Genomic DNA, 24991 nt, shown 5'->3' with positions numbered 1-24991 from the left:
CATCTGTAATATAGGTGTAACGAGAGGGCCTAATCTCAGCATGGCCTGGCAGGTGGAAATAATCCTTTTGGGAAACTCTGCGTTCACTTTTCCCACTCACGAGGGAGGGAGAGTGAAGTTCCCTAATATTAACTAATGGTATTATTAACATTGGTGTTAGCTTCAGCTATCAGTTTTTCTTGAAGTCAACTCTTCATTTTTTTTTTCCAGAGATCAGGAGCAGAGATAATGTAATCGCTTGTAATTGACACCTATTCCAAAGTCATTAGACACACCTCTCCCTTTTCCCCCTTCTAGTTGTTTTACTAGATGGACTGTCCTACATACGCCCTGGTGAAAGAGCCAACAATCAGTGACGTGGCCAAAAGGCCAGGGACTATGGAGAGTGCTTTTCCGTTTTAAAAAAAAAAATGATTTTTAGTCTCAGTGCAATTCCTCCCAGCAGCCCTCTGAAAGAAGTGCCAGTTGGAGCAGGGGCCCCCAAAGGCCCATCCTGAACCCCCAAAATATCGCTATCAGAGTTATAAAGCACTTCAGGGCTACCCCTGTTATGCAAGGGCTTTCACAGCACACAATTGGGAGGGCTAAGGAGCGAGAATGAACTGATTGATTGGTATGTGCCCTGATGAGTGTTATATAACCCGTGACTGACTGGTACTGGTTGAAAAACAGTGGGACTGTCTAAAAAGATCCAGAGTAGCAGGGGTTATGTAGGTATTTGCGTTGGTACCTTGAAGAGTTGTTTTATGGAGAGAAATAATTATGGATACAAGCCAAGGAAGAGTCTTTTCAATGTCTTTGGAGGAAAAAAAATCCCTTTTATATTTTGTAACTTGTTTAGCCTGTGTTAACAAAGAATTACTAACCATATTCTGTTTTCAGCCAAAAGGAAGCTTATGCAATCACAGCAAACCTGATTTTAAGCCTGAACTTCAGTGCTAAATTTGGCACAGTAGGCTGTTTAATTTGGTCTGAGAGACGCTTTTTGATGTGTATTTTTGGTTTTGTGTTTTAAGATGGTGATGGAATTTCCTGACAACGTTTTAAACCTTGATGGACATCAGAACAGTGGTGCACAACTAAAGCAGTTTATTCAGGTAAGCTCCCATTGCTCTTTAGTTGCTACTTGTGTTTTTTAATTCTCTCTTGGTAAAAATTGTTAATAAATTTCTCTCTCATTGCGGTGTTTAACCTTCTTGACATCTGACTTTCTGGGTAGGAATGGCCCTTGTAAAATTCTCCCACAGGAAAGGTTTTTTGGAAAAAGTTGTGCCTAGATTCCTAAATTGGCTTTAACTTTCCATTTTTCTCTTTCTCTACTTGGTTTTTTTTTTTGTTGTTGTTGTTGTTGTTGTTTTGTGTGGGTCTGGGGGAAAATTGGTGCGTGGGTGGCGAGGGGTTGATTCCTTTAGGGTGGACAGTTCTAAAATGACCTTTTTATCAATTGGGGCAGTGGTTTATTCCTAGGGGCTAATGTAGTTGAGAACAAAATGACTACGCCCCTGTATTAAACTCTGAAAGCAGATTGTAAATGAAAATCTGAAGGCAAGTGGGAAGGAGTGACTGCTTGAGGAAATATAGTAACTTGTCTGTTTTTCTCCCTTTGTCTTCGTTTAGGCTGAGTCCATTAGTAGGAGTGCAGGTATCATTTCTTGCGAAAGCACTTCACCAAAGAAATGGATAGTGCAGTTCCCTGGATTTCTCTCTAGGATTAAAATTCTCCTTTAATTGCTGGTGCCTGGTAATTAGAGCCTTCACTGGGCTGAAATTTCGGAATCTGGCCCAAACTGACCCTGGCTAACACTCAGTTTTTCCTTCGGCTGGAACCAGCCCAACTTCCAGTGGGAATGGGGGGAATTTCAGGGTTTGAGGATGGGTGTCATACCTCGCCCAGAAGCCACTTCTCTCTGCCTGTGGTGACTGCTGGGAATTAGTTTGCTCATTGGACGCCACTGGGCCTGCGAGAAGCGTGGAAGTCCCAGCAATGATCCGAGGAGGGCCAACTCGTGAGGGACTCGTGAGCCACCAAAGCCACCTCTCAGCTGCCCAAAGTTGGTGCTCACTAAATCTATTGAATGAATGAATGCAGGGCTCTACTGTGGAACTGTGAGTGGAAAGGACAATAAATGAAAGGGAACAACCTGTGATATGGTATCAGCTAGCCTGGCCATCAAAGAATCTGTCGGGTTCCGCTTTAAAAAAATAAAAATAAAACAAAAAAAAAACCTCGCACAAATGAATCGGAGAGGTGGCATATCATCTTTGCGGCCGTCAGTGACGGAAAAACACACACACAGCCCTGAGCACTAAACCAAAAAGCAGAGCGTTGAATGCAGCAGCGTGGAAAAATCTACGGTGTCATTTTGGGAGGGCCTGCTTTCATTTTGTCTTTTCTCCTTTTCTCTCAGAGACATAGTATGCTCAAACAGCAAGATCTCAATATAGCCATGATGGTGACATCACGTGAAGTCTTGAGTGCTCTTTCTCAGCTTGTCCCATGTGTTGGTTGTCGTCGCAGTGTGGAACGTCTCTTCTCCCAACTTGTAGAGTCTGGAAATCCGGCCTTAGAACCCCTTACGGTAGGGCCCAAGGGAGTCCTCTCAGTTACTCGAAGCTGTATGACTGACGCGAAGAAGCTTTACACGTTGTTTTATGTACACGGGTAAGTTAAATTGGTTTTAGGTTTGAAAAAATCTCTCAAGATAGCCAACTTTTACTTAGGTGTCCAGTAGTAAAGAACATTTATCCCTCCTTTTTTACTTTGAAGAAATAGTCCGGTTTTGTTTAGGGGTGGTTGTCTTTGGTTCTCCATTAAGTGTATTGATTCAGATTCATTCAGTCGTATTTATTGAGCGCTTACAGTGTGCAGAGCATTGTACTAAGTGCTTGGGAAGTACAAGTTGGCAACATATTCAGATGTCAGATTCATTCAGGTGTCATGAATTTTAGGTGTTTGTGGGGAGAAGGCCACTTAGAACCCTTTCTTTCAAAATTTTGACAAAGTTTTTGGCTTGAGTTGAGTGATTTGGAAGATATACTCAAACTCTTCACATAATGGTGTATTGAAATTTTCAGGTTTCTCTTTTAAGCCCTTACTGGTGGGAGGAAGGTTTTTAAAGAAGATTAGTGGAAAAAGAATTGCAAATATACCCAAAAAAGCCCCTAATACTATGCCTTACGTCCTCTCTTCAGTGAAGGAAAGGGTGTAAATATTTTTAACGCTGTGCCTTAGAAATTGGCATTTAAACCCCCAATAATTTATATCTATACTATGTGATGTATGGTTTTATGTATTCAAGGCCACACTGACTTTTGAATCGCGCTTGCTTTTAAACAGGTCCAAACTAAGTGACATGATAGATGCGATTCCAAAAAGTAAGAAGAACAAGAGATGTCAGCTGCATTCCCTAGATACGCACAAACCCAAACCTTTGGGGTAAGTTTGGAGCGGAAAATGGGTAGAAAAATGGGTTGTCCCTGCCGAAACATACTGATTAGCTGGGCAGCGGGTCTTCGGCAACTCTTGGTGGGGAGAAGGGAAAGGGGCAAGAGCAATAGTGAAAAGGGGGAACTGAGGAGATGAAGCTGAGGTGTGAGTGCCTGGACCATGGCTCCAGCTAGGGAAGGGAAGAACAGAGCCGAGTTCCAAAGAGTCTTGTCACGGAAGGAGTAGGGTTAACAAAATTGCTGCAGAAACTGGAACAGGGAGATCAGACTTCTGGGTGGCAATTTAAAAAAAAAAAAAATAACTATTTATTTCAAGACCATGGTGTACGTTGAAAACAGAATGGCTTCATCCCAGTCTTCTAAACGGGTGAAGAGTCTGATATTTGAAAATCACTCTGCCCCGAGTGCTCTTGCGTTACAAAAAGGCGGTGGGTGTAGAAAATTGCCCTCTAATAGTAAAGTTTGTATGATTAACTAGAAGACCTTTTCCAGACCAGTAAGAGCTTTCAAGCGGTGGCATATTAATATAGAAAGCAAAGACACTTCTTTTGTTCTGTTCTCAAGAGTAAACCAATTGATGATAGAGTTGTCCAGCTATTTACCTGCTTCTTCCGCTACCGTAGGACATAAACTTTTGCCAGCATTTGCTGGCTTATCTGGTTAACAATGATAATTACTTCATAAGAATGTACCTTCCTGCAGTTTTGAAATGCTTCTATTTTTTTAAAACTGGTACCTTAACTCTACTGATGCTCTGTTTTCCTCAAGACTTTTTTCCCCTCCTTGTTCTCTCCCACAGCTGCCTTTCTCCTCCCCCTGACCCCATCCGAGTAGGTTTCCTTGGTTTCAGAGTATAAGACTAACACAAAGAATCATGGGTCAATCAATCAGTCAATTGTATTTATTGAGCGCTTACTATGTGCAGAGCACTGTACTAAGTGCTTGGGAAGTACAAATTGGCAACATATATGGGTCATAAGCTGTAGATTTTATTTGGACACTCCGAGAAACTCCTTGGATCAGTGACCTCTACCAAATTGGTCCGGTAGCTGATCTGTAACCCTTTTAGAGTGCTTCAGCTTACTCATTCATTCAGTCATATTTATTGAGCGCTTACTGTGTGCAGAGCACTTTTACTAAGCGCTTGGGAGAGTACAAAATAACAGAAACCAGTAATGGACTAGTTTCTTGTGTCTTATTGCTTGAATGTGGAGAAGTGAATGCAGCTGGTAGAAATCTGTCTGCAAGTCAGTGTTGTGCGTGGGGCTCTCCTTGAGCCAGCTAGAAGTTTTTAAACTCAAGTAGGGTGTCGCAGTCCACCTGCTCAAGAGCGAACATCCCATCTTCCCTGGTCACAGATTAGGAAGCAGTCGCTGGCACAGATCCCAGTTAAGGACCCCGAAGAAGGTCCGGTCGCCCTGCCTGCCGGAGTTCTTGGAAAACTCACAGTGTGGAACTCGGTGTCCGAGCCATGTCTTCCGACCCCGCAGTGTGTTGTCGAACCAGAGTTTTCCCAACTCTTGAACCGCGTCCTGGCCGAAGAATGTACAGGAAAAGCAAACATGCGCGTGGCCTGATGTACTCTAATCCAATCCAGAGGTTGCAAGGACCCAGCGTAGATCTGAGGATAACAGAACTGCTCAACTTAATAATGATGGCATTTATTAAGCGCTTACTATGTGCAGAGCACTGTTCTAAGCTCTGGGAAGTTTACAAGGTGATCAGGTTGTCCCCAAGGGGACTCACGGTCTTCATCCCCATTTTACAGGTGAGGTAACTCAGGCCCAGAGAAGTGAAGTGATTTGCCCAAAGTCACACAGCTGACAATTGGCAGAGCCGGGATTTAAATCCATGACCTCTGACTCCAAAGCCCGGGCTCTTTCCACTGAGCCACGCTGCTTCACTTGGGTGAATGCTCCTTTTTCCTAGAAGAGCAGCTCTGTACCTGGGAAAACTTGAGGCTGGTGAGCCTTATTTGCTCAAGGCGAAGAGATTCCCAACCCCACTTTTCCCCTTTCCGTCTTTCACAAGGGGTCAGCGACCTGGGGCTCTCGAGCGATATCTTGTCTCTCCTCATCCTTGGTGAGTTTCAGCCCCGCTTCGGGGCTACAAGGGGCATCTAGCGGGCGGACCATCTGCCCGAGGTCTGCAGCCTCTCAGGGACCGTTTTGCCAACGGTTTGAAGGGCAGAGCGTCTCCAGGCCAGAAGGCCGCAACGCCCTCTCCACCCCTCTTGGCTGCGGAGATTCGCTGTCCCCGGCCACTCTCCAGCCACTTTCCAGCCGCTCATGGGGAAGGAGTTGCCGCCCTCGGCCCGTATTCACCAGTCACATTCTGTGGTATCCTCCAGGGCTTCCGAGTGGCTCAGGGGACCTCTAGAAAAGGAAGGAAGAAAGCGACCTGTGGGTTCATCTGGGAGGAGCAGCATGATACGGGCACCAATAGCTGCTCCTGCAACGCGGCTGTGGCTTCAGGGTGCGGCATGATGTCATTTTATACCCCTCTCCTGCAACCCTGTCTTGAACGTCTCCTCTCCGGCCCCCCCTTGAGTGTCGCTTAAAATTTCTTCCTTGGTCAGTTGGTTGGCCCAAAGAATATGGATGTGCACTTGCAAATTATTTGTAGAATTTTAAAGACAAAAATACATTTTGGCCTGCAGTAGCCAGGTCATTTATATGCAGACACACAGCCTGAAGGTCAGCGGATATTGAAAAAGATGGTCACGTTTGTACAACCAAAAACAGGAAAGAAAATCCACTTTGGATCCTGAATAATCTCTCCGAAATGTTTACGCGGAGCAAATTAAGCCGGTAGTTTCACTTCCACTTTCCTTGGACTAAGTAGACCTGAGTTATCAGTACTTGGTTAATGGAACTGTTTTCCCAAACTTGTGTAATGTCCTTTTTCTCTTGTAATACGTTGGAATAACTGTCCCCCCAGGCAAATGTGTGGGCTTGTTCTGGTTTCCCTCTGCTTTGTGGTCCAAGGCAAGTGGGAATGGCTAGCCAGAAGTCAATGGCTCTCAAACAGGCAGTAGTATTTGAGTGTCTTCTAACCAGCTCCCAACAACTAGCACAGCTCCCTGCCCCCACCCCGGTTAGGGCCTTGGATGACTTGGGCCTGAGGTTGGGCGAGGCTCCCCATCGTTTATTACTACCGTACTTCACGCTGTGAAGCAACGTGGCCTAAGTGGTGGAATGGATAGAGCACGGGCTTGGGAGTCAGAAGGACCTGGGTTCTAATCCCAGCTCTGCCAGTTGTCTGCTGTGTGACCTTGAACAAGTCACTTCTCTGGGCCTCAGTTCCCTCATCTGGAAAATGGGGATTAAGAGTGTAAGCCCCATGTGGGACAGGGACAGTGTCCATCCAACCTGATTAGCTTATTTCTACCCTAGTGGTTAGAACAGTGTTTGGCACATAGTAAGCACTTAACAAATACTATTATTATTACTTTTGTTGTTGTTGTTGCTCACTTTACCCTTTCCCCTCCCAGCTGCTCACTGCTTTTTAGCATCTCCTTTTCACCCAAAATAACGCTTTGGGTTCATTGATGGATTTTTGAAATGGGTGAGGTCCTATGAAGAACTCTACTCGATAGACTTGCTATTCAGGCCATGGGTGATTGGTCCAATTTGAAGCATAGGTAAAGTTTATCAGCTTTCATTTCTTAAAGTAGTGATTCTTAATGAAACCACCAAGTAAGTCATGGCTACTCATAAATCTCTCCTAGCACACTTGAGGTTTTTTATGGTATTTAAGCACTTACTATGTGTCAAGTACTGTCTTTAGGACTGGGGTAATTGCAAGTTAATAAGGTCAGCACAATCCTTATTGTCCTAAGCAGGTATCCAATCCCAATTTTGCGGGCGAGGGAACAGACTGAGAGCAGTTAAGTGTCTTGACCAAGGTCACGTACATAGCTGTAATTTTATTTGTTTGTATTCATGTCTGTCTCCTCACCTGTAGACTGTAAGGCTGTTGTGGGCAGGGAATATGTGTGTTTATTGTTGTAGTCTCCCAAGCTGTTAATATAGTGCTCTCCACACAGTGCTCAGTAAATATGATTGAATGAATTCACACCCTGCTCAGCTCTCAGCAGACAAGTGGCAGAATTGCGATGAAAACCCAGGTCATCCAACCCTCAGGCCCATTTCCTTTCTACTAGGTCACGCTGCTACCACAGTACACTTCATTTTGTATTAGTAGCATTTGATTTCCTCTCATAAAATATTTTAATATCACTCTAAGGTTATTTTAAGTACCTGTGGATGGCTGGTTGTGCCTAACATCAGAACCTTATGTTGTAAAATGTGTGACTGCAAGCTTGATGATTTGAGCAAATTTGGTTGAGCCCAGAATGGTCCTGCATTAGAATAACCAACTGCTGTTTCAGTGACCGAGTAATCATTGAAATCCTGTTCAAGTTTTCAGTGTCGAGCAAACTCTTTTACGACTAGCGATGGGATTACATGTCTGTGAATATTTGCATAATTAAAAACTTTTACCTGAAAGCCCAGCATATCTTTGTGACTGTGACATTTCAAGGCCGTCTTAGCATTGGGAGCACTTGGGACCAAGCAAATCTTCATGGTATTAGGGGAATCCACGTTCTCTGAAGCTCCAGCTGCTACAGACACATCCCCCTTACCCCTCAACTAGTTTAAAAAAATGGTGTCAGAAACTGGGTACTCTCTACACCTCTTTGTCCTGCCCCTTCCTCTTTCAGAGGGATGGAGGTGTGAGCCCCCGTTTCTGACACCGTTTTAAAATTGAATGGAGTCCGGCAGCTGGGGAAGGGGTCTGGGGTGAAGGATCAAAGCTGGGAGTCTCACTTAGCCAGGTCCTACCAGTGCCAAAGTCAGGTCTGGATAAATTGAAGAGTTTCTTCCCCTTCCCTTCCCCCCATTTTTTTTTTTTTAACTCCCAGGGGCCCCTTTCCTCTCTATCTACAATATAAACTTAAGTTGTTGGATTGCCTGATTACTCACCTACCTTGAAGCAGAAAAGCCGGTCCAGGTGATTTCTCCAGTCCCTCTCTAGCTCTATAATTGCGACATTCTCTCCTGGTTTTCCGTATCTTTTTTGAAGGCATTGCCACTTAGTATATTGATTGTACAGCAAAGGATAGATCATCATCATCAATGGTATTTATTGAGCGCTTACTCTGTGCTAAACGCTTGGGAGAGTACGATGTAATAGTGTTTTGAAATATACTACTTCAGCTTTAAAATGCGTTCGTTTTTAAAGTCTTATAGCTATTAAAATTTTGAATTCTATACTATGCTACAGTGAAGGGAGCAGTAGCAGTGTCAGTTCAGAGAAGTTAAGTGCAGATAAGAAAAGTAGTGAAGACAACAGGAGGGACAGCAGGTGTAGGATCATTTTCCATTATGGACCTTTCCAGGGAGCAGCCAGGTAAAACAAAGCAATCCTTCAGTCTGTTTTTTACTGTTTCTTTTTTTTGTTTGCTTTTTCCACTGTCGTGTAGTCCTGAGTTTCACTGCTGTGCATTTCTTTCCTTCTCCAGAGGTTGTTGGATGGATGTTTGGGAACTCATGTCCCAGGAATGCAGAGATGAAGTAGTTTTAATTGATTCTAGCTGCCTTTTAGAAACATTAGAAACATATCTACGAAAGCACAGGTAAGTTGGAAAATAAAGGAGATGGGAGTATTTTACATTTTAGTTTTCCTCATTTTTCAGAATGGCTGGAGATCGGTGACTAGGTTCTGTTTTTCTTTTAGTGACACCTAAAAGCAAAGTTTTCAAGCTCGTGATAGTGATGCCTTTACTATAGTTTGTCTCCAGGTCTTTATTCTACAGTGTTTAGGCAAGGAGGCTAGTTCCAAATAATGTAATCATGTCTAAGTCTCTCATCAGTTAGCTGTCAGAACACCTCTCTTTTGAAGTCCTTGAGATACCATAGTATTATTACAGTGAATGTTTTGAAAAGCAGCATGGCTTAGTGGATAGAGAGCAGGGCTCGGGCGTCAGAAGGTCCTGGGTTCTAATCCCAGATCTGCCACTTGTCTACTGTGTGACCTTGGGCAAGTCACTTCACTTCTCTGGGCCTCATTTACCTCATCTGGAAAACAGGGATTAAGAGTGTGAGCCCCATGTGGGGCAGGGATTGTGTCCAACCTGATTAACTACCTGATTATCTACTCTAGCATTTAGAATAGTGCTTGGCACATGGTAAGTGCTTAGCAAGTTCCATTATTATTATTACTGACTGGAAAGTTTGAACTTGGGAATTTTTGTGGTCAACTAAATTTAGAAAATATTGGATTGAAGAGACCCCAGGGTCAGTTTTAAACTGACGGCTACTTCTGATACACCCTACAGGTTAGTAATGAGCTTCTATGATGCTTAACTTCAAGGCCTATGTCAATTTGCCACCCACTTTCAAGTATATGAATTTCAGCTTAAAACTTGCTCATCTAGCCCCCAAAACTCCCAGTGCCCTGGGTTGGTGAAATTTAGCTGGAGGGAGAAAAGGGCATCAATAAAATCACATCTCCACAGCTGAAAAAAAGGGTAGAAAAACTATCAGCATTTTGCCTTAGCTGTGTATAGGTTCCTGGTCCTAAAGACCCCATATTTCACCCCTGCTTGAGATGACTTTTCCTTAACAAATCCAATAGGGAACGCTTAAACTGTCTATCCTAGTCTAAATTAGAAATAAATCCTTGTTAAGCAAATTAGATCTCGTTTTTTGGGCTTGTTGCAAATCCCATTTGATAGTTTAGTCTCCTTTCTTTGAATGTCCAAAGAGCTCACCCTTTTAGCATCTTGTGTTCCGTATTACAAGGAAATATTTTGATCACTTAGGCTCAAAACTAATATTTGACCAAAGTTGTTTGTTGGAGTAAAGGTTGTGGTGTAGTGCATTACTAGAAATGGTGTGAAACTGAAGCCTTCCATTTAAAAAAAAACAATAATAATCTTTCCTCTAATAGCTGGGTAGGAAAATTTACACTCTAAGAATCACTTTACCCTTTCAAGAACAGTCATCCCATTATTTTTTGGAATTGCTGTTTGCTTTTCCGCCTACAGTAACTCCATTTAACACCCATTTTAAAAATAACTGAAGTGAGGGATTTAAAATGGCAAGTTTTAGGAAACCACATACAAGTTTTATGACAAGTATTCTGTAACAGCTGTTTATATAAGCCTTTGAAAATAGTCTTACTATCGGCAGGTATTCTTTATCAGTTCCTTAGGCAGCCGCAGACAGTAGGGGAGACTTAATATTGTCAGTGCTTTATATCTTTACCTTGGATAGAGCAAATAGCTTAGAAAAGTCACCTGCCCTCTTAGTTATTTTCCTTAGCCCCAACCCAGTTTTCTTAACCATCTTTCCAGCCTTGAGGCAGCAGTTCACATCGTGAATTCTGCCAGTGCCTTTCCAACAGAAGTCGTTGGGGTTGGCTAGGGCACACTCACAGACTCTGTAGTCTGCATGGCACTGAAATCCTCAGTGGAGGATGCCACCTCTTGAATCTCACCACACACAGAAAATGAAAATATGGCCAAGCCCCAGAATTCCCAAGGCAAACCACAAAGATTCCAAAAACGTGCTAGTGTAGTGCAGCCCCAGGAATACCTGAACTGTGGGCTATTTTGGCAAGACCGTCTTCATTACAGCAAAAGACCTCACCTAATCTCGTTTTGGTCTGATATTAAGATTAAAAACATTGAGTAATAAAAGGAATCCAAGTGTAAAATGTAAAAAAAAAAAATAAAAATCTATATTTAGAATCACTTGACTGAAATTTAAAAAATAGCTTCAGCATTTTACTCATGCCTGTGGAAAAAGTGAGAGTGGTGATTCTTTAAATGCCAGTTACTTTGGCTGAGGACAACAAGTCCAGGGAAAAAAGGAAGGGGTTGGACTTTAATGGCTAACAGTCCTTCAGTCACTGACAAATGAGATTTTCCCATCTGGCTTATGAGGCAGTTGACTCATCTCTCACTCAGCCAACCTTTCTACAGTCTCTTTTAAGGGCTAGATTTCGAACCACATATAAAAACCAGTAAAGAAGGGAGAGACCTAGGGAAAAATAGTAACCGATCTTGAATTCATGCTCCGTCTGACACGATCAAGAGTTTCCTTCAGAGTATTTTAACCTTCGTGAGGAGAGTTCTCTCTGGGAGAGTCAAAGCGCAGATCGACGACTTAGCTGTTAATGGGGACGTCTGCTGCTGCTTAACTGAATTGTGAAGCACGTTCTCATTTGCCCAAGCTCTCGGTCTGCCCTCCGGTTTATTAGGTTCTGCACAGACTGCAAAAATAAAGTCCTTCGCGCATACAACATTCTCATCGGTGAGCTTGACTGCAGCAAAGAGAAGGGCTACTGTGCCGCACTGTATGAAGGCCTACGGTGCTGTCCACACGAGCACCACATCCACGTGTGCTGCGAAACAGACTTCATCGCTCACCTCTTGGGCCGGGCCGAACCAGAGTTCGCAGGAGGGTATGAGTATGTAATTGGCTAGAGTGGGCTATCTAGCGCTTTGCTTCTTTATTTTTATCACCGAAAGTTTTATTTCGAAAGCTCGTAAATAAACCTTTTTCTGCACTTTTGCCTCATTACATATACTTGGTTGTAAACTGCTCTAAAGATATGCCTTCAAAATACATGCTCCTTTTTTTTTGGCAGCTTGGTTTTGGTTTGTTTTTTTTTTTTTGCTGCTTTTGATTTTGATTGAGAAATGCATATTTCTCAGCCGTACGTTTACAATAGGAAGAAAATGCTCTCCGGCTAATGGGTTTGGGGCCCCTGCTTCAAGTTGCATGGAGGAGAAGTAAATTTCAGTGTTACATCTCAGTGCGAAAATGATGCATCGGAAGGGCGAGGGGGGTTGAGTTTGGTTTTTTGTTTTTTGTTTTTTTTTGTCCATCGTTCACTGCTCTAAAGCTTCAGTTCAAATGTTAGCTCTGGGCGCGCCTCTGGTAATTTAGCGAGGAAAGTATTATTGCTGATATGCCTTAAGATTGAAGGTTGGGCAGGTGGTTTGTAAATGTTTTGAACATTAAATAATTCATGAACTGGACAGCCTGCTTTTTTTCATACTTTTAAAATAAGGCCTCTTAATTCTGACATTAAAATGGTAAAAAGTTGATCAGTTTAATTTGAGCCATTTTTCATTCATACATCCTCTTTTGGGTGCTTATGCCTGCCTAGTCTCCAAAGCAGCAAACATTTTGGGTGTCTCCTTGCCAGAAATCGAGGTAATGGAATCTCACCCGTAATTAATTGAATCACTTTGGTCACATCTCCATTTTAGTTATTTCCTTATTTTTTAAAAAACTTTCTCAAGTGCAAACCTCTTCTGGGGTGTCAGGCATGTGGTCATTAGCGGATGTTGAAGAATGTGGTGACCTGCATGAGATTCACTTCTTTCATGGTGGTTCTTGCTATTTAGCATTATGGTGCTGGGAAAACAGGACAGGGGTTTCAAATGTCAGTTCCATATTTACTGGGTCTTTTTGTTAGTGTGAGATTATCGTACATGAATATACATATTTGCACATATGTATATAGATTTTGTTGCCTCGGTTTTCAGATTTCCCCAGTATAAATTTGTTTATGTGAGAAGTATTTACTTTTCTAGTTGAAAAAGATTGGAAATGACCAACTCCACTCAATGCTTTCGTAGGCGGAGGGAAAGGCATGCTAAGACAATAGATATAGCCCAAGAAGAGGTGTTAACCTGCCTGGGTATCCATCTTTACGAAAGACTGCATCGAATCTGGCAAAAACTCCGAGCTGAAGAGCAGACGTGGCAGATGCTTTTCTATCTCGGGGTTGATGCTTTACGTAAAAGTTTTGAGGTAAGAATGGGGAGCTCCTTTACTCTCTGAGATCGCCAAGCCAAGTCATTCGTTGGGCTGAATTTTGCCTGGGCTGCCAGTGTTTCTTGAGCCTTCCCTGTTACCATCAGCCTTGGTAGTGTTGCAGGCTGGTCAGATCAGAATGAAGATTTGGGAGAACTAAGATCTAGTCCTAGTTTTGCTGTTGATAACTGTATTCAAGAGAACTCTTTAGCCTCTGATACCATTTCTCATTTTATCAAGTGGGAATTAATGTTGACTTATACAGGAAATAACAGGTTGCAGAGGTCTTGGCAAATTCAGTGCTGTTTTTAAAAGTAAAAAAATTTCCTTACATTCCGGGTACTTGAATTAACTTTTCTTTCTCATTGTTGTATCATTTAGCTTTTTATCTGTAAAAATTTTTAAAAAAGTGTAACTTCTGAGTAAAGGCCACTCTTGTGCGAGAGGTGCACAGCCCCTGGGGGCCATTAGCTCCGAAGCGACTCCTCACACCCGATTTGTTTTCCTCCACAGATGGCTGTGGAAAAAGTACAGGGTATTAGTCGATTGGAACAGCTCTGCGAAGAGTTCTCAGAAGAGGAAAGGGTACGAGAGCTCAAGCAGGAAAAGAAGCGCCAAAAGCGGAAGAACAGACGGAAAAATAAATGTGTCTGTGAGATTCCTACTCCTTTGCAAGCGGCAGATGAGAAAGATACAAGCCAGGAGAAGGTAACTTCTGAATCAGCCCTCAGGAGTGGGTAGTAAAAACAAAGCCAGCCTGAAGGAGAAGCTTTTTGCCCTGCTTTGCGTCATTCATTCTTTGAACCGTATTGATTGAGCACTTCCTCTGTGCAGAGCACCATACTAAGCAATTTGGGAAGGTATAGTACAACAATAAACAGTTTCCCTGCCCATAATGAGCTACAGTCTAAGCTTTGAGACGGTGTGTTTATCAATCAATCATTTTGCAGATTGTAACTCATTCAGCTGGGCCTCCCAAGCCAGGTTTTGAGTGCAGTCTTTTTGGCTGAGGCCCATGTGGGTTTGCTCTTGACTTTTGTGTGAGAGCCTGCTGCCTTCAAGGAGATCCTGGTGGGCCCAGGAATTGAGACCAACCAACTTCCAACGCACAGCCCCCAAAATGACTTTTTGTAGAGGAGATCCCATAAAGAGTCAGCTGCCAATGTTTCCCGGTCAAGATTCTAGGTGGTGATCAGATTACTTGCTGGTTCCCAGCATGGCCGAAAAGTTGTCGTGCCACCCGAGCGGGTCGAGCTAGGGTTGATTGGTTGGTGTTTTGACTCCCGGACAGGGAAGTTCACAGAGCAGCGGGGCCGCGTGTATCTCTGTTCCGGCTAGGCTCCCTTCCTCCCTGGCAGGGTATCGCATGCCAAAGACATTTGGGCAGCCCTTTGTGAAGGCATCTCCAATTGCTTGGGTTTCCCTTTTTGTTCAAAGGAAGCCAACTTTGTGGAGAGCAGCTGCAAAGCCTGCGGCAATACAGAAGAGAGTAACGGTTGCGTAGAAGTAATTGTTACCCACGAAAGCTCTTCGTGCACCTGTCCTAGTAGTGGCAATCTGTTGAGTTCTCCCAAAATCAAGAAAGGTGAGTGAGCCGGGATACATCTTTAGGAAAACTGTAGGGGGATGGAGAGGCGATCTCATGCTTGCACGGGCCGCACGCAGCATCCTAGAGTTCTTTGCAGATTGCCGTCATCTCCGATTTATTCCCAGGTTTATCTCCGCACTGTAATGGTAGCGACTGCGGCTATTCATCTAGCATGGAAGGGAGCGAAACGGGCTCTCCGGAGGGCTCGGATGTCGCCTGCACCGAAGGCATCTGTAACCATGACGAACATGGTAGGTTCAGGCAAAAACTCCTCACTCGGCTTCAAGGCTGTCCATCGCCTCGCCTCCTCCTACCTCACCTCCCTTCTTTCTTTCTGCAGCCCAGCCCGCACCCTCCGCTCCTCTGCCGCTAACCTCCTCACTGTGCCTCATTCTTGCCTGTCCCGCTGTCGACCCCCGGCCCACGTCCCCCCCCCGGCCTGGAATGCCCTCCCTCCGCACATCCACCAAGCTAGCTCTCTTCCTCCCTTCAAAGCCCTACTGAGAGCTCACCTCCTCCAGGAGGCCTTCCCAGATTGAGCTCCCTCCTTCCTCTCCCCTTCCCCATCCCCCCGGCCCTACCTCCTTCCCCTCCCCACATAACATATATATATGTTTGTACAGATTTATTACTCTATTTTATTTGTACATATTTACTATTCTATTTATTTTGTTAATATGTTTTGTTGTCTGTCTCCCCCTTCTAGACTGTGAGCCCGCTGTTGGGTAGGGACCGTCTCTATATGTTGCCAACTTGTACTTCCCAAGCGCTTAATACAGTGCTCTGCACACAGTAAGCGCTCAATAAATATGAACGAATGAATGAGGGGGCTTCCCTGGTGATTTGTTTGAAGAGTTGCCGTCCCACAAAGCCTAACTCAGAGAGATGGATGTTTTCTGCAGGAGATGACCCTTGCGTTCATCGGTGCGACGACAAGGAGGAAGATGGCGATAGCTGCGTGGAGTGCTGGGCTAATTCCGAAGAGAACACAAAAGGAAAGAACAAAAAGAAGAAAAAGAAAAGCAAGATTTTGAAGTGCGACGAACACGTAAGCACCAAAACTGGGGTTGGATTTCTAAAACCCGCTCCCCCATTTGGAGCTGGAGAGTAAGGAAAGTCCCATTTTGCTTGAAAAGCACCAGGTTTCTGGTTCCCGTTCACCCCTTTCATTACCTGTCTCAGACTTGGTGTTCAGTTCCGTCATCCCCCGGGCCTGGAATGCCCTCCCTCTGCCCATCCGCCAAGCTAGCTCTCTTCCTCCCTTCAAGGCCCTGCTGAGAGCTCACCTCCTCCAGGAGGCCTTCCCAGACTGAGCCCCTTCCTTCCTCTCCCCCTCGTCCCCCTCTCCATCCCCCCATCTTACCTCCTTCCCTTCCCCACAGCACCTGTATATATGTATATATGGTTGTACATATTTATTACTCTATTTATTTACTTATTTATTTATTTTACTTGTACATTTCTATCCTATTTATTTTATTTTGTTGGTATGTTTGGTTCTGTTCTCTGTCTCCCCCTTTTAGACTGTGAGCCCACTGTTGGGTAGGGACTGTCTCTGTGTTGCCAATTTGTACTTCCCAAGCGCTTAGTACAGTGCTCTGCACACAGTAAGTGCTCAATAAATACGATTGATTGATTGATTCAGTTGTCATTATTATTATTATCATTTATCATTATTGTTGTTATTATTAGTGGTCTTTGTTACTCCCTACTATGTGCCAGGCACTGTACTGAGTGCTGGGATAAATACAAGCTAATCAGGTTAGATCCGGTCCATTGTCCCACGGGAGGCTCACAGTCTTAATCCCCATTTTACGGATGAGGTAACTGAGACACAGTGAAGTGAAGGGGCTTGCCCATGGGTCTCAGAGTAGACTTGTGGTAGAGCCGGGATTAGAACTCAGGTCCTCTGACCCCCGGGCCCGTGCTCTTTCCACTAGGCCACCGAGTTCCAGGCATTGTTTGGGCATCCAAAAAGGCTGTTAAATCTCACGCTCGTCCCTGAAGCAGTTCGTCCTTCCTACTCTTCTATTTTCGTGCTCCAAAAGTGTAACGGTCAGGCAAGGAAGCCTGGGATTGTCAAATACCACTCCAAGCGACCCCCACCCCATCTCCCACCCATCAAGCGAATGGTACAGTGAATTGCAGCCTGCTAACCCGTGAAATCCTCAACTATGGTTTCAGATTCAGAAACTTGGAAGCCGTATTTCGACTCCGAGTAATCGAGAGAGCTCAGGAAGTAACGTGCACACAGTGTTTCACCGTGACAAGACCAAAGACCTGCATGCCGAAAGCTGCTGCGGCTCAGATAAGAACGGGCAGCAGTTGCCTTGGTTTGAGCATAGGAAAAATGGACCCCAGTTTCCAGAACCCGCAGAGACATCCGTCATTCCCGACTCCGGAAAAGGTGCCAAGAGCTTAGTGGAACTCCTTGTAAGTATTCCGCCCTGGCCCGTCTCAGTGTGGTTAGCATCCGCTTCTGGGCTTTAGTAACCGTCAGAAAGGCGGCCTGAGTGATTTCCCCGGCCAACTACTTCCCAGATAGCCTGCTGTTGTCAACTCCTCATCGGGACAATCAAAGTTGTGTAGCAGCCTGACCGTGGAACTAGGGCTTCCTTCCCACTGAGAACAGAGCGTGGGCCAAGAGAATCTACCCCCCCGAAGGCCCGAACGATCCCACATCTGGTACAATTTCATTCTGACAGCGTCTCCAGTGTAGTGCTGATGGAGGCAAGTTTGTTGGGTTTTTTTTTTGAAAGTGGCTGCTGTTTAGTTTGTAGTACCGTTATGTGACCCTCCCACAGGTCCAATGTGGTTGAGAGATGCTAGACTGAGAGTACCAGCCCTCCTAAGATTGATGGAATTTCTCTGGAAAGGGAAAATAATTCTTCATTCTGTCGTATTTATTCAGTCCTTACTCTGTGCAAAACACTGTACTAATCACTTAAGAGAGTACAATATAGCAGCAGACACATTCCTGCCCACAGTGAGCTCAAAGTCTAGAGCGGGAATTAAAACCTTTCCTCTCTGGGGGGGACGGGGAGGGGATTTTCCTCTTTACACCCCCAGGCAAGTTGCTTACTCAGTGATTGGTGATTAGGTCTCCTCCAAGAGGTCCTCCCTGACTAAGCCTCACTTCCCCTACTCCCTCTCCCTTCTGTGTTGTCTATACACTTGACATTCACCCCACCCTCAGCCCCTCAAGCACTTATGCACATATCTGTCATTGGAACATGTCTCTCCCTCTACCCTGTAAGCTCCTGGTATGCAGGAAACATGTCTTCTAACTCTGCTGTATTGTACTCTCCCAAGTGCTTAGTACTGCAGTGTTTTGCACACAGTAAGTGCTCGATCGATAGTACTGATTACGTGGTGCTACTGACCAATAGGCATTAGTCAATAACCGTTACTGAAAAGGAAGCAGTGTGGCCTAATGGAAAGAGCCCGGACTTGGGAGTCATAGCACCTGGTTTCCAATCCAGACTTTGCCACATGTCTTCTGCATGATCTTGGGCAAATACATCTCTGTGCCTCAGTTACCTCATCTTTAAAATTAAGACCGTGAGCCCCATGTGGGACATGGACAGTGTCCAACCTGAATAAGTTGTATCTACCCCAGCGCTTAGTCAAGGGTCTGGCACTTAGGAAGCACTTAACAAATACCATTTTTAAAAAAGAAAGAAAAAAAAATCCCAGAGGAGGGCAGGGCATAGGAGAGCATAAAGAGGAGTGGTTAGTGCAATATGGCGGCATGAGAAAGGATTGCATAGTCAGCACCTGGTTCTCTGAGAATGAACTATACCTTTTTTTTAAAAAAAAAATTAAAGCAGCAGTGCGTTTGTCTTGTTTAAAGTTATAACCCACAACAGTGATTCTGGCTAGGGACCGCTGACCCAGGGCTTCCTGTTCACTTCCTTCCTCTCATCACCCAAAATGTTCTGGGAGTTCCTCTCCCTTTGCCTAGCAGAGGTGCGATCCACCTTTCCTCTTCTTCCGCTGTCCATTTTGTAGACCACCCTCTCCCCCCCAGCCCTCAACTCCCCCGCTGTCCTGAAGTGAAAATGTGTCCTTGCAGAACTGAGTGTATCTTTGGCCCTTCTCCCCCCATTAGTGTGACTAGAAGTAAACTTTTATTTAGCACATCAGAAGCAGGGCAGTTAGGGCCCGGAGATAGAGGAATGGGTGAATTGGAAAACTTAAGACTTGTCAGCTCTAGATGACAGACCGAATGCAGAGGGATAAAAGGAGACGACTCAAAGGTGACTGAGACAAGAGAATCAGTTCAGAGTTAACAGACTAGTTTGCGTTGGACTTTACGCTCTTAAAAAAAAAAACAACGCAGGGTGAAGCCATACTCTCATTCTATTAACCATTTAAGTTTAATGGCTTTCACTTGGCTTGTTAAGTTCCTGAATGAAATTGAAACCAAAACTCAGTCTGCTGCCTCCCCCTCCGTTATTGTCGCGCAGAGTTCGTTGGTTGAAGTTTTTCACAATTTCTTTTATTTGCAGGATGAGTCTGAATGCACTTCAGATGAGGAAATCTTTATCTCGCAAGATGAAATACAGTCATTTATGGCCAACAATCAGTCTTTCTACAGCAATAGAGCACAGTACCGACAGCATCTGAAGGAGAAGTTTAATAAATACTGCCGCTTAAACGATCACAAGAGGCCCCTTTGTAGTAGCTGGCTGACAACAGCTGGAGCAAACTAAAATAATAAACTAGCTCCGTCTTTCATTGAAACACTCAAGATGACTACTGCGCCTTCTCTTTCCAAAACTCCTAATTTAGCAACATGGCAGAATTTTATCTTAAACCAATGTGATTCTTTTCATTTTTTGTTCTGGGGGACGTTGGTGGCGGTAACTTCATTAATTTGTTCTTTCTTCAGGCTTGTATGTTTAGTTGAGTAGCCGGGCAAGCCTGCCTTATAATTTAAGCCATCTCCTTTCATTAAATGTTTCTCTTACTGTGAGACTTAAAAAGCAACTTAGTGGCAGAAAGTAATGTTGTACTTATAATTCTGTACAGAAATGACGAGCTGAATATAAGATTTTACAAAGTAGACATCCACCTGCAAAATGTCTGGATGTAATATGTTAAAGCGCAATGTGCAAAATTTAAGAATAAAGAATATTTATTAATACGCATAGTACAAGTCGGTGTACCTGGTTTTGCTTTTATCCAAAGGCAGTGGATCTCCCCTCGTCTATCTTGGAAAATGCCGCTGGCGTTGGCAGGTGAGACTTTGAAGGCCAGACCTCTTCCCTGCAGGTAGAAATGTGTGAAAATGGAGAGAAGTGGCAGAAATCAAATATTCCCATCTGGATTTCCCTGGGGCCGGATGGCGTGAAAGCACAGTTGACTTCAGCGGCACCCCTTTATCTAGCCAGTGACATGACATCGCTGCAGCCTTCAGTCACTATTGCTATTATACGGCTAGTACTCAACACCTTTCTCCTTATGAGACTGCCACAACACAAGCCTTCTTGAATTCAAGCGCTCGTGTTAACTCGTGAACGAAAACAAAATTGGGAAACTCCCAGTTTCGGGTTGCCTCGTGGTTCAAATAAGTCCCCCACAAAAAAAAATGCTTTGAGGCAGCAAAGCACAAGGAGAGCTGTATAAACATGTGATTGGCCCTGTTCCCTTAAATCAGCAGGGCATTACAGTGATGCTGTGGACAGGTTGGCCAGGTTAGTACTGGAGGAAGCAGTGAGGTCTGGAATAGTGTTTTCCTGCCAGAGATTTCTGTTTAAAAATTAAAGCGGGGCCACCAGAGTGAACAGTCACACTTGGTTTTTGCTTGAACATTGTCCTCACAACTCAGCAGACAACACGGGACCGGTGCCACACCACCCACGTGATACCAGGGGAAGAGATTTTTGTCTACTTAGATCGTCAGGTGGGTTGAAAGGCCAACAATATTAAGGTCTTATGGTTGGTAGCAGCACTCTCACCCGGCTGGGCATTTTCAAATATTGGTTCTCAGTTTGGGTGGAGGTGAAACGAATGTCATTCTTGACTTATTTTCATTTGAATTTATTCTACAGCTTCCAAGGTGCTGAGGGAGAACCTCTCTTCCCCTCTCCTTTGCTGAACCCCATCGCCCCAGTCCATTTCCGCCTCAGTTCTTCTCGACCACTCCCACGCACTGCGGTTTCGCTTTGCTGTCGCGGTAGGTTTCTCTTGCTTCCGAGGAGTTCTTGAGTTTCCACCCAAGGGGGAAACCACACCTCCTTTGGCCATGGGCATCCTGGCAAAGTTGGCCCCACCCTGAGCCGGGCCAGGGTGCACTGGGGAAGCTGGTCTGACGTGTGCCAAGAGAAGTAAATGAGCCTGGGTGGGGCCTGAGGTAAGACAGGGTAGACATGTGCTCTGAACCCAGTTTTCTCATTTAGGAGTCTCTCTGGAAGTCCAATTTCTCCACAGAACCCGGGGCTTGGGAGAATTCAGTTTTTCTCTTTGGAAACTGACCCTTTCGAACTATGGGATTGGTGTGCTGTAGGCCAGAAGTGTTGGCCTCACCTCCCCCAGGAGGCCTTCCCAGACTGAGCCCCTTCCTTCCTCTCCCCCTCGTCCCCTTCTCCATCCCCCCATCTTACCTCCTTCCCTTCCCCACTGCACCTGTATATATGTTTGTACATATTTATTACCCTATTTTACTTGTACATATCTATTCTATTTATTTTATTTTGTTAGTATGTTTGGTTTTGTTCTGTCTCCCCCTTTTAGCCTGTGAGCCCACTGTTGGGTAGGGACTGTCTCTATGTGTTGCCGACTTGTACTTCCCAAGCGCTTAGTACAGTGCTCTGCACACAGTAAGCGCTCAATAAATACGATTGATTGATTGATTGGTGGATGAGGGAGTTTGATACAGACTTGGTCTCTAGCTTCTGGGGTTTCAGCGGTTGCTTTCAAAAGAGAAACTTTATCTAAATTGGAGGTTTGTGGGAAACCCATTGCCTGGGAATTTTCCAGAGTCTAGGAGTTAACCCTTCAAAAGACATGAGATGAATCAGGGAAGGCCTTCTTGAGGAGATGTGATTTTAAAAGATGGTTGAAGGTGGGGAGAGCTGTGGTCTGTTGACTATGAAGTGGGAGTGAGTTTGACGGATGAGAACCGGACACAGGGAGTTTGACCTGAAACCAGGTACCTGGTTTCCCCCTCGTCCCCGTCTCCATCCCCCCATCTTACCTCCTTCCCTTCCCCACAGCACCTGTATATATGGATATATGTTTGTACATATTTATTACTCTATCTTGTACATATCCTATTTATTTTGTTAGTATGTTTGGTTTTGTTCTCTGTCTCCCCCTTCTAGACTGTGAGCCCACTGTTGGGTAGGGACTGTCTCTATATGTTGCCAACTTGGACTTCCCAAGTGCTTAGTACAGTGCTCTGCACACAGTAAGCGCTCACGTGGCTCAGTGGAAAGAGCCCAAGCTTTGGAGTCAGAGGTCATGGGTTCAAATCCTGACTCCCCAAATTGTCAGCTGTGTGACTTTGGGCAGGTCACTTAACTTCTCTGTGCCTCAGTTCCCTCATCTGTAAAATGGGGAATAAGACTGTGAGCCCCCCGTGGGACAACCTGATCACCTTGTATCTCCCCAGCGCTTAGAACAGTGCCTTGCACATAGTAAGCGCTTAACGAATACCATTAAAAAAATAAATACAATTGATTGATTGATTGGTTCTTTCTCTGCTTGGGCCCAGCAGGGGATGAATTGGCTTAGGTCGGCCAAGATCTGGCCAGAGGATAGCAAGACTTAGCCTCTAGAGAAGGAACGTGACCTAGTGCAAGGAGCACGGGCCTGGAAATCAGAGGTCATGGGTTCTAATTCCAGCTCTGCCACATGTCTGCTGTGTGACCTTGGGCAAGTCAGTTAACTTCTCTGGGCCTCATTACCTCATCTGGAAAATGGGGATGAAGACTGCGAGCCCCATGAGGGACAGGGACAGTGACCAACCTGATTACCTTGTATCTACCCTAGCGCTTAGAACAGTGCCTGGCACATAGTAAGCGCTTAACAAATCCCACAATTCTTTTTCCTACAGGCCACTGGGTGGCGCTTAGTGCCCGTCCTTATCACTGGACCTGTATATATGTATATATGAAAACATATTTATTATGCTATTTATTTATTTTACTTGTACATATCTATTCTATTTATTTTATTTTGTTATTATGTTTGGTTTTGTTCTCTGTCTCCCCCTTTTAGACTGTGAGCCCACTGTTGGGTAGGGACCGTCTCTATATGTTGCCAACTTGGACTTCCCAAGGGCTTAGGACAGTGCTCTGCACACAGTAAGCACTCAAATACGATTGATTGATTGATTGGACATTAACCAGAACAGCCAAGGGAAGTCCAAGGGCCACAGAAAGAAATCATTCCTTCATTCAATCATTTTTATTGAGCGCTGACTGTATGCAGAGCAGTGTACTAAGCGCTTGGAAATGTACGATACAGCAATAAACAGACACATTCCCTACCCACAACCAGGTTTCTGGACACTGGAAGCTTTAGGGTTGTATCTTAAGATTTCCCAAAGAGCAGGGTAACTGCTGAAGTAACTCTTTGAGTGCCAGCCTATAGCCTTCCACTGGCCTAAGTAGTGACTGAGCCCAGCCTACCTCCTTCTTCCAGTGTCACCATATTAAGAGCAGGGAGTGGAATCGAGGTGACATGGTGATCCCACAGAAAAAAGCACAACTCCTCACCTCCAGCCTGATTTCTCTCTGGCCCAGGGACCAAGAGCCCCAGAAATTATTGTTCCACCTTCATATCTGGCAGACCATCACTCAACTCACCTTTTTTTTTTAAATGGTATTTATTAAATGCTTACTATGTGCCAGGCACAGTGGGGTATATACAAGATAATCAGGTGGGACGTAATCTCTGTCACACAAAGGGCTCACAGTCTTAATCTCCATTTTTCAGATGAGTCATAGAGAAGTTGAGTGACTTGCCCCAGGATTAGAACCCTGACTTCAAGGTCTGTGCTCTATCCACTAGGCCAAGCTGCTTCTCCCAAAACCATACTTCCTTTTTTTTTTTTTTTTGAATGGTATTTTTTAAGTGCTTAGCAGGTGCTGCTTCTCTGAGCACTTACTATATTTAACCACCAGTAGGTACTAGGGGAGATACAGGATAATCAGGTCAGACGCGTGGGGCTCACAGTCTTAAGTTAGAGGGAAGAGAAGCAGGGAAGAGAAGTTGCCTAGTGGATAGAGCACAGGAGGAAGGGAAGGGGAAGAGAAGAAAGGGTGAGAGGGAGGGAGGGAAGAAGGGGAGAGGAGGGAGGGAAGAAAGGGAGAGGAGGAAGGAGGGAGGGAGGGAAGGAAGGCAGGAGAGAAGGGAAGACAAGGAAGGCGGGAGAGGAAGAGGGACGCAGGGAAGAAAGGGAGAGGAGGAGGGAGGGAAGGAAGGAAGGCAGGAGAGAAGGGAAGACAAGGAAGGCGGGAGAGGAGGAGGGACGCAGGGAAGAAAGAGGAGGAAGGAGGGAGGGAAGGAGGGAAGAAAGGGAGAGAAGGAGGGAAGGAAGAAAGGGAGAGGAGAGAAGGAAGGAAGGCAGGAGAGAAGGGAAGACAAGGAAGGCGGCAGAGAAGGAGCGACAGAGGGGAAAAAAGGGAGAGGAGGAAGGAGAGAGGGAAGAAAGGGAGAGGAGGGAAGGAAGGGAGGCAGGAGAGAAGGGAAGACAAGGCGGCGGAGAAGGAGGGACAGGAAAAAAGGGAGAGGAGGAGGGACGCAGGGAAGAAAGGGAGAGGAGGAAGGAGGGACGGAAAAAAGGGAGAAGAGGGAAGGAAGGAAGGCAGGAGAGAAGGGAAGACAAGGAAGGCGGCAGAGAAAGAGGGACAGAGGGAAAAAAGGGAGAGGAGGAGGGACGCAGGGAAGAAAGGTGGAGGGAGGGAAAAAGAGAAGAAGGGATGGAGGGAGGGAGGGAAGCAAGGGAGAGAAGGAGGGAAGCAAGGTGAGGGAAGCAAGGGAGAGAAGGAGGGAAGAAAGGTGAGGGAAGCAAGGGAGAGAAGGAGGGAAGAAAGGTGAGGGAAGTGAGGGAGAGAAGGGAGGAGGAGGAGGCGGGAACCGGCCCCTGTCGGCAGTCCCAGGGCAG

At 45.1% G+C, this 24991-nt stretch overlaps 1 protein-coding gene across 4 annotated transcripts in view; it reads left to right on the top strand.

Annotated features, from left to right (window-relative positions):
• Positions 1-20032, top strand: part of GGNBP2 (gametogenetin binding protein 2) — a 29331-nt gene extending 9299 nt beyond the window's left edge. Inside the window, exons 2-14 of one of the 4 annotated variants that reach the window (XM_038758937.1) lie at positions 1017-1097; positions 2409-2662; positions 3338-3436; positions 8737-8862; positions 8975-9088; positions 11719-11928; positions 13109-13283; positions 13800-13994; positions 14724-14871; positions 15000-15125; positions 15777-15922; positions 17059-17307; positions 19386-20032. In XM_038758937.1, the coding sequence (XP_038614865.1) occupies positions 1017-1097; positions 2409-2662; positions 3338-3436; positions 8737-8862; positions 8975-9088; positions 11719-11928; positions 13109-13283; positions 13800-13994; positions 14724-14871; positions 15000-15125; positions 15777-15922; positions 17059-17307; positions 19386-19589 (2127 nt within the window). In that variant the 3' untranslated portion in view covers positions 19590-20032. The remainder of the gene's footprint in view (positions 1-1016; positions 1098-2408; positions 2663-3337; positions 3437-8736; positions 8863-8974; positions 9089-11718; positions 11929-13108; positions 13284-13799; positions 13995-14723; positions 14872-14999; positions 15126-15776; positions 15923-17058; positions 17308-19385) is intronic. The other 3 variants (XM_038758934.1, XM_038758936.1, XM_038758935.1) reach the window with 3 other exon arrangements.
• The last annotated feature ends 4959 nt before the right edge of the window (positions 20033-24991 follow it).

This window comes from Tachyglossus aculeatus, chromosome 17, assembly GCF_015852505.1.
Source record: "Tachyglossus aculeatus isolate mTacAcu1 chromosome 17, mTacAcu1.pri, whole genome shotgun sequence".
In the NCBI taxonomy this organism is placed as follows: domain Eukaryota; kingdom Metazoa; phylum Chordata; class Mammalia; order Monotremata; family Tachyglossidae; genus Tachyglossus; species Tachyglossus aculeatus.
This window is presented reverse-complemented; position numbering and strand designations above follow the sequence as displayed.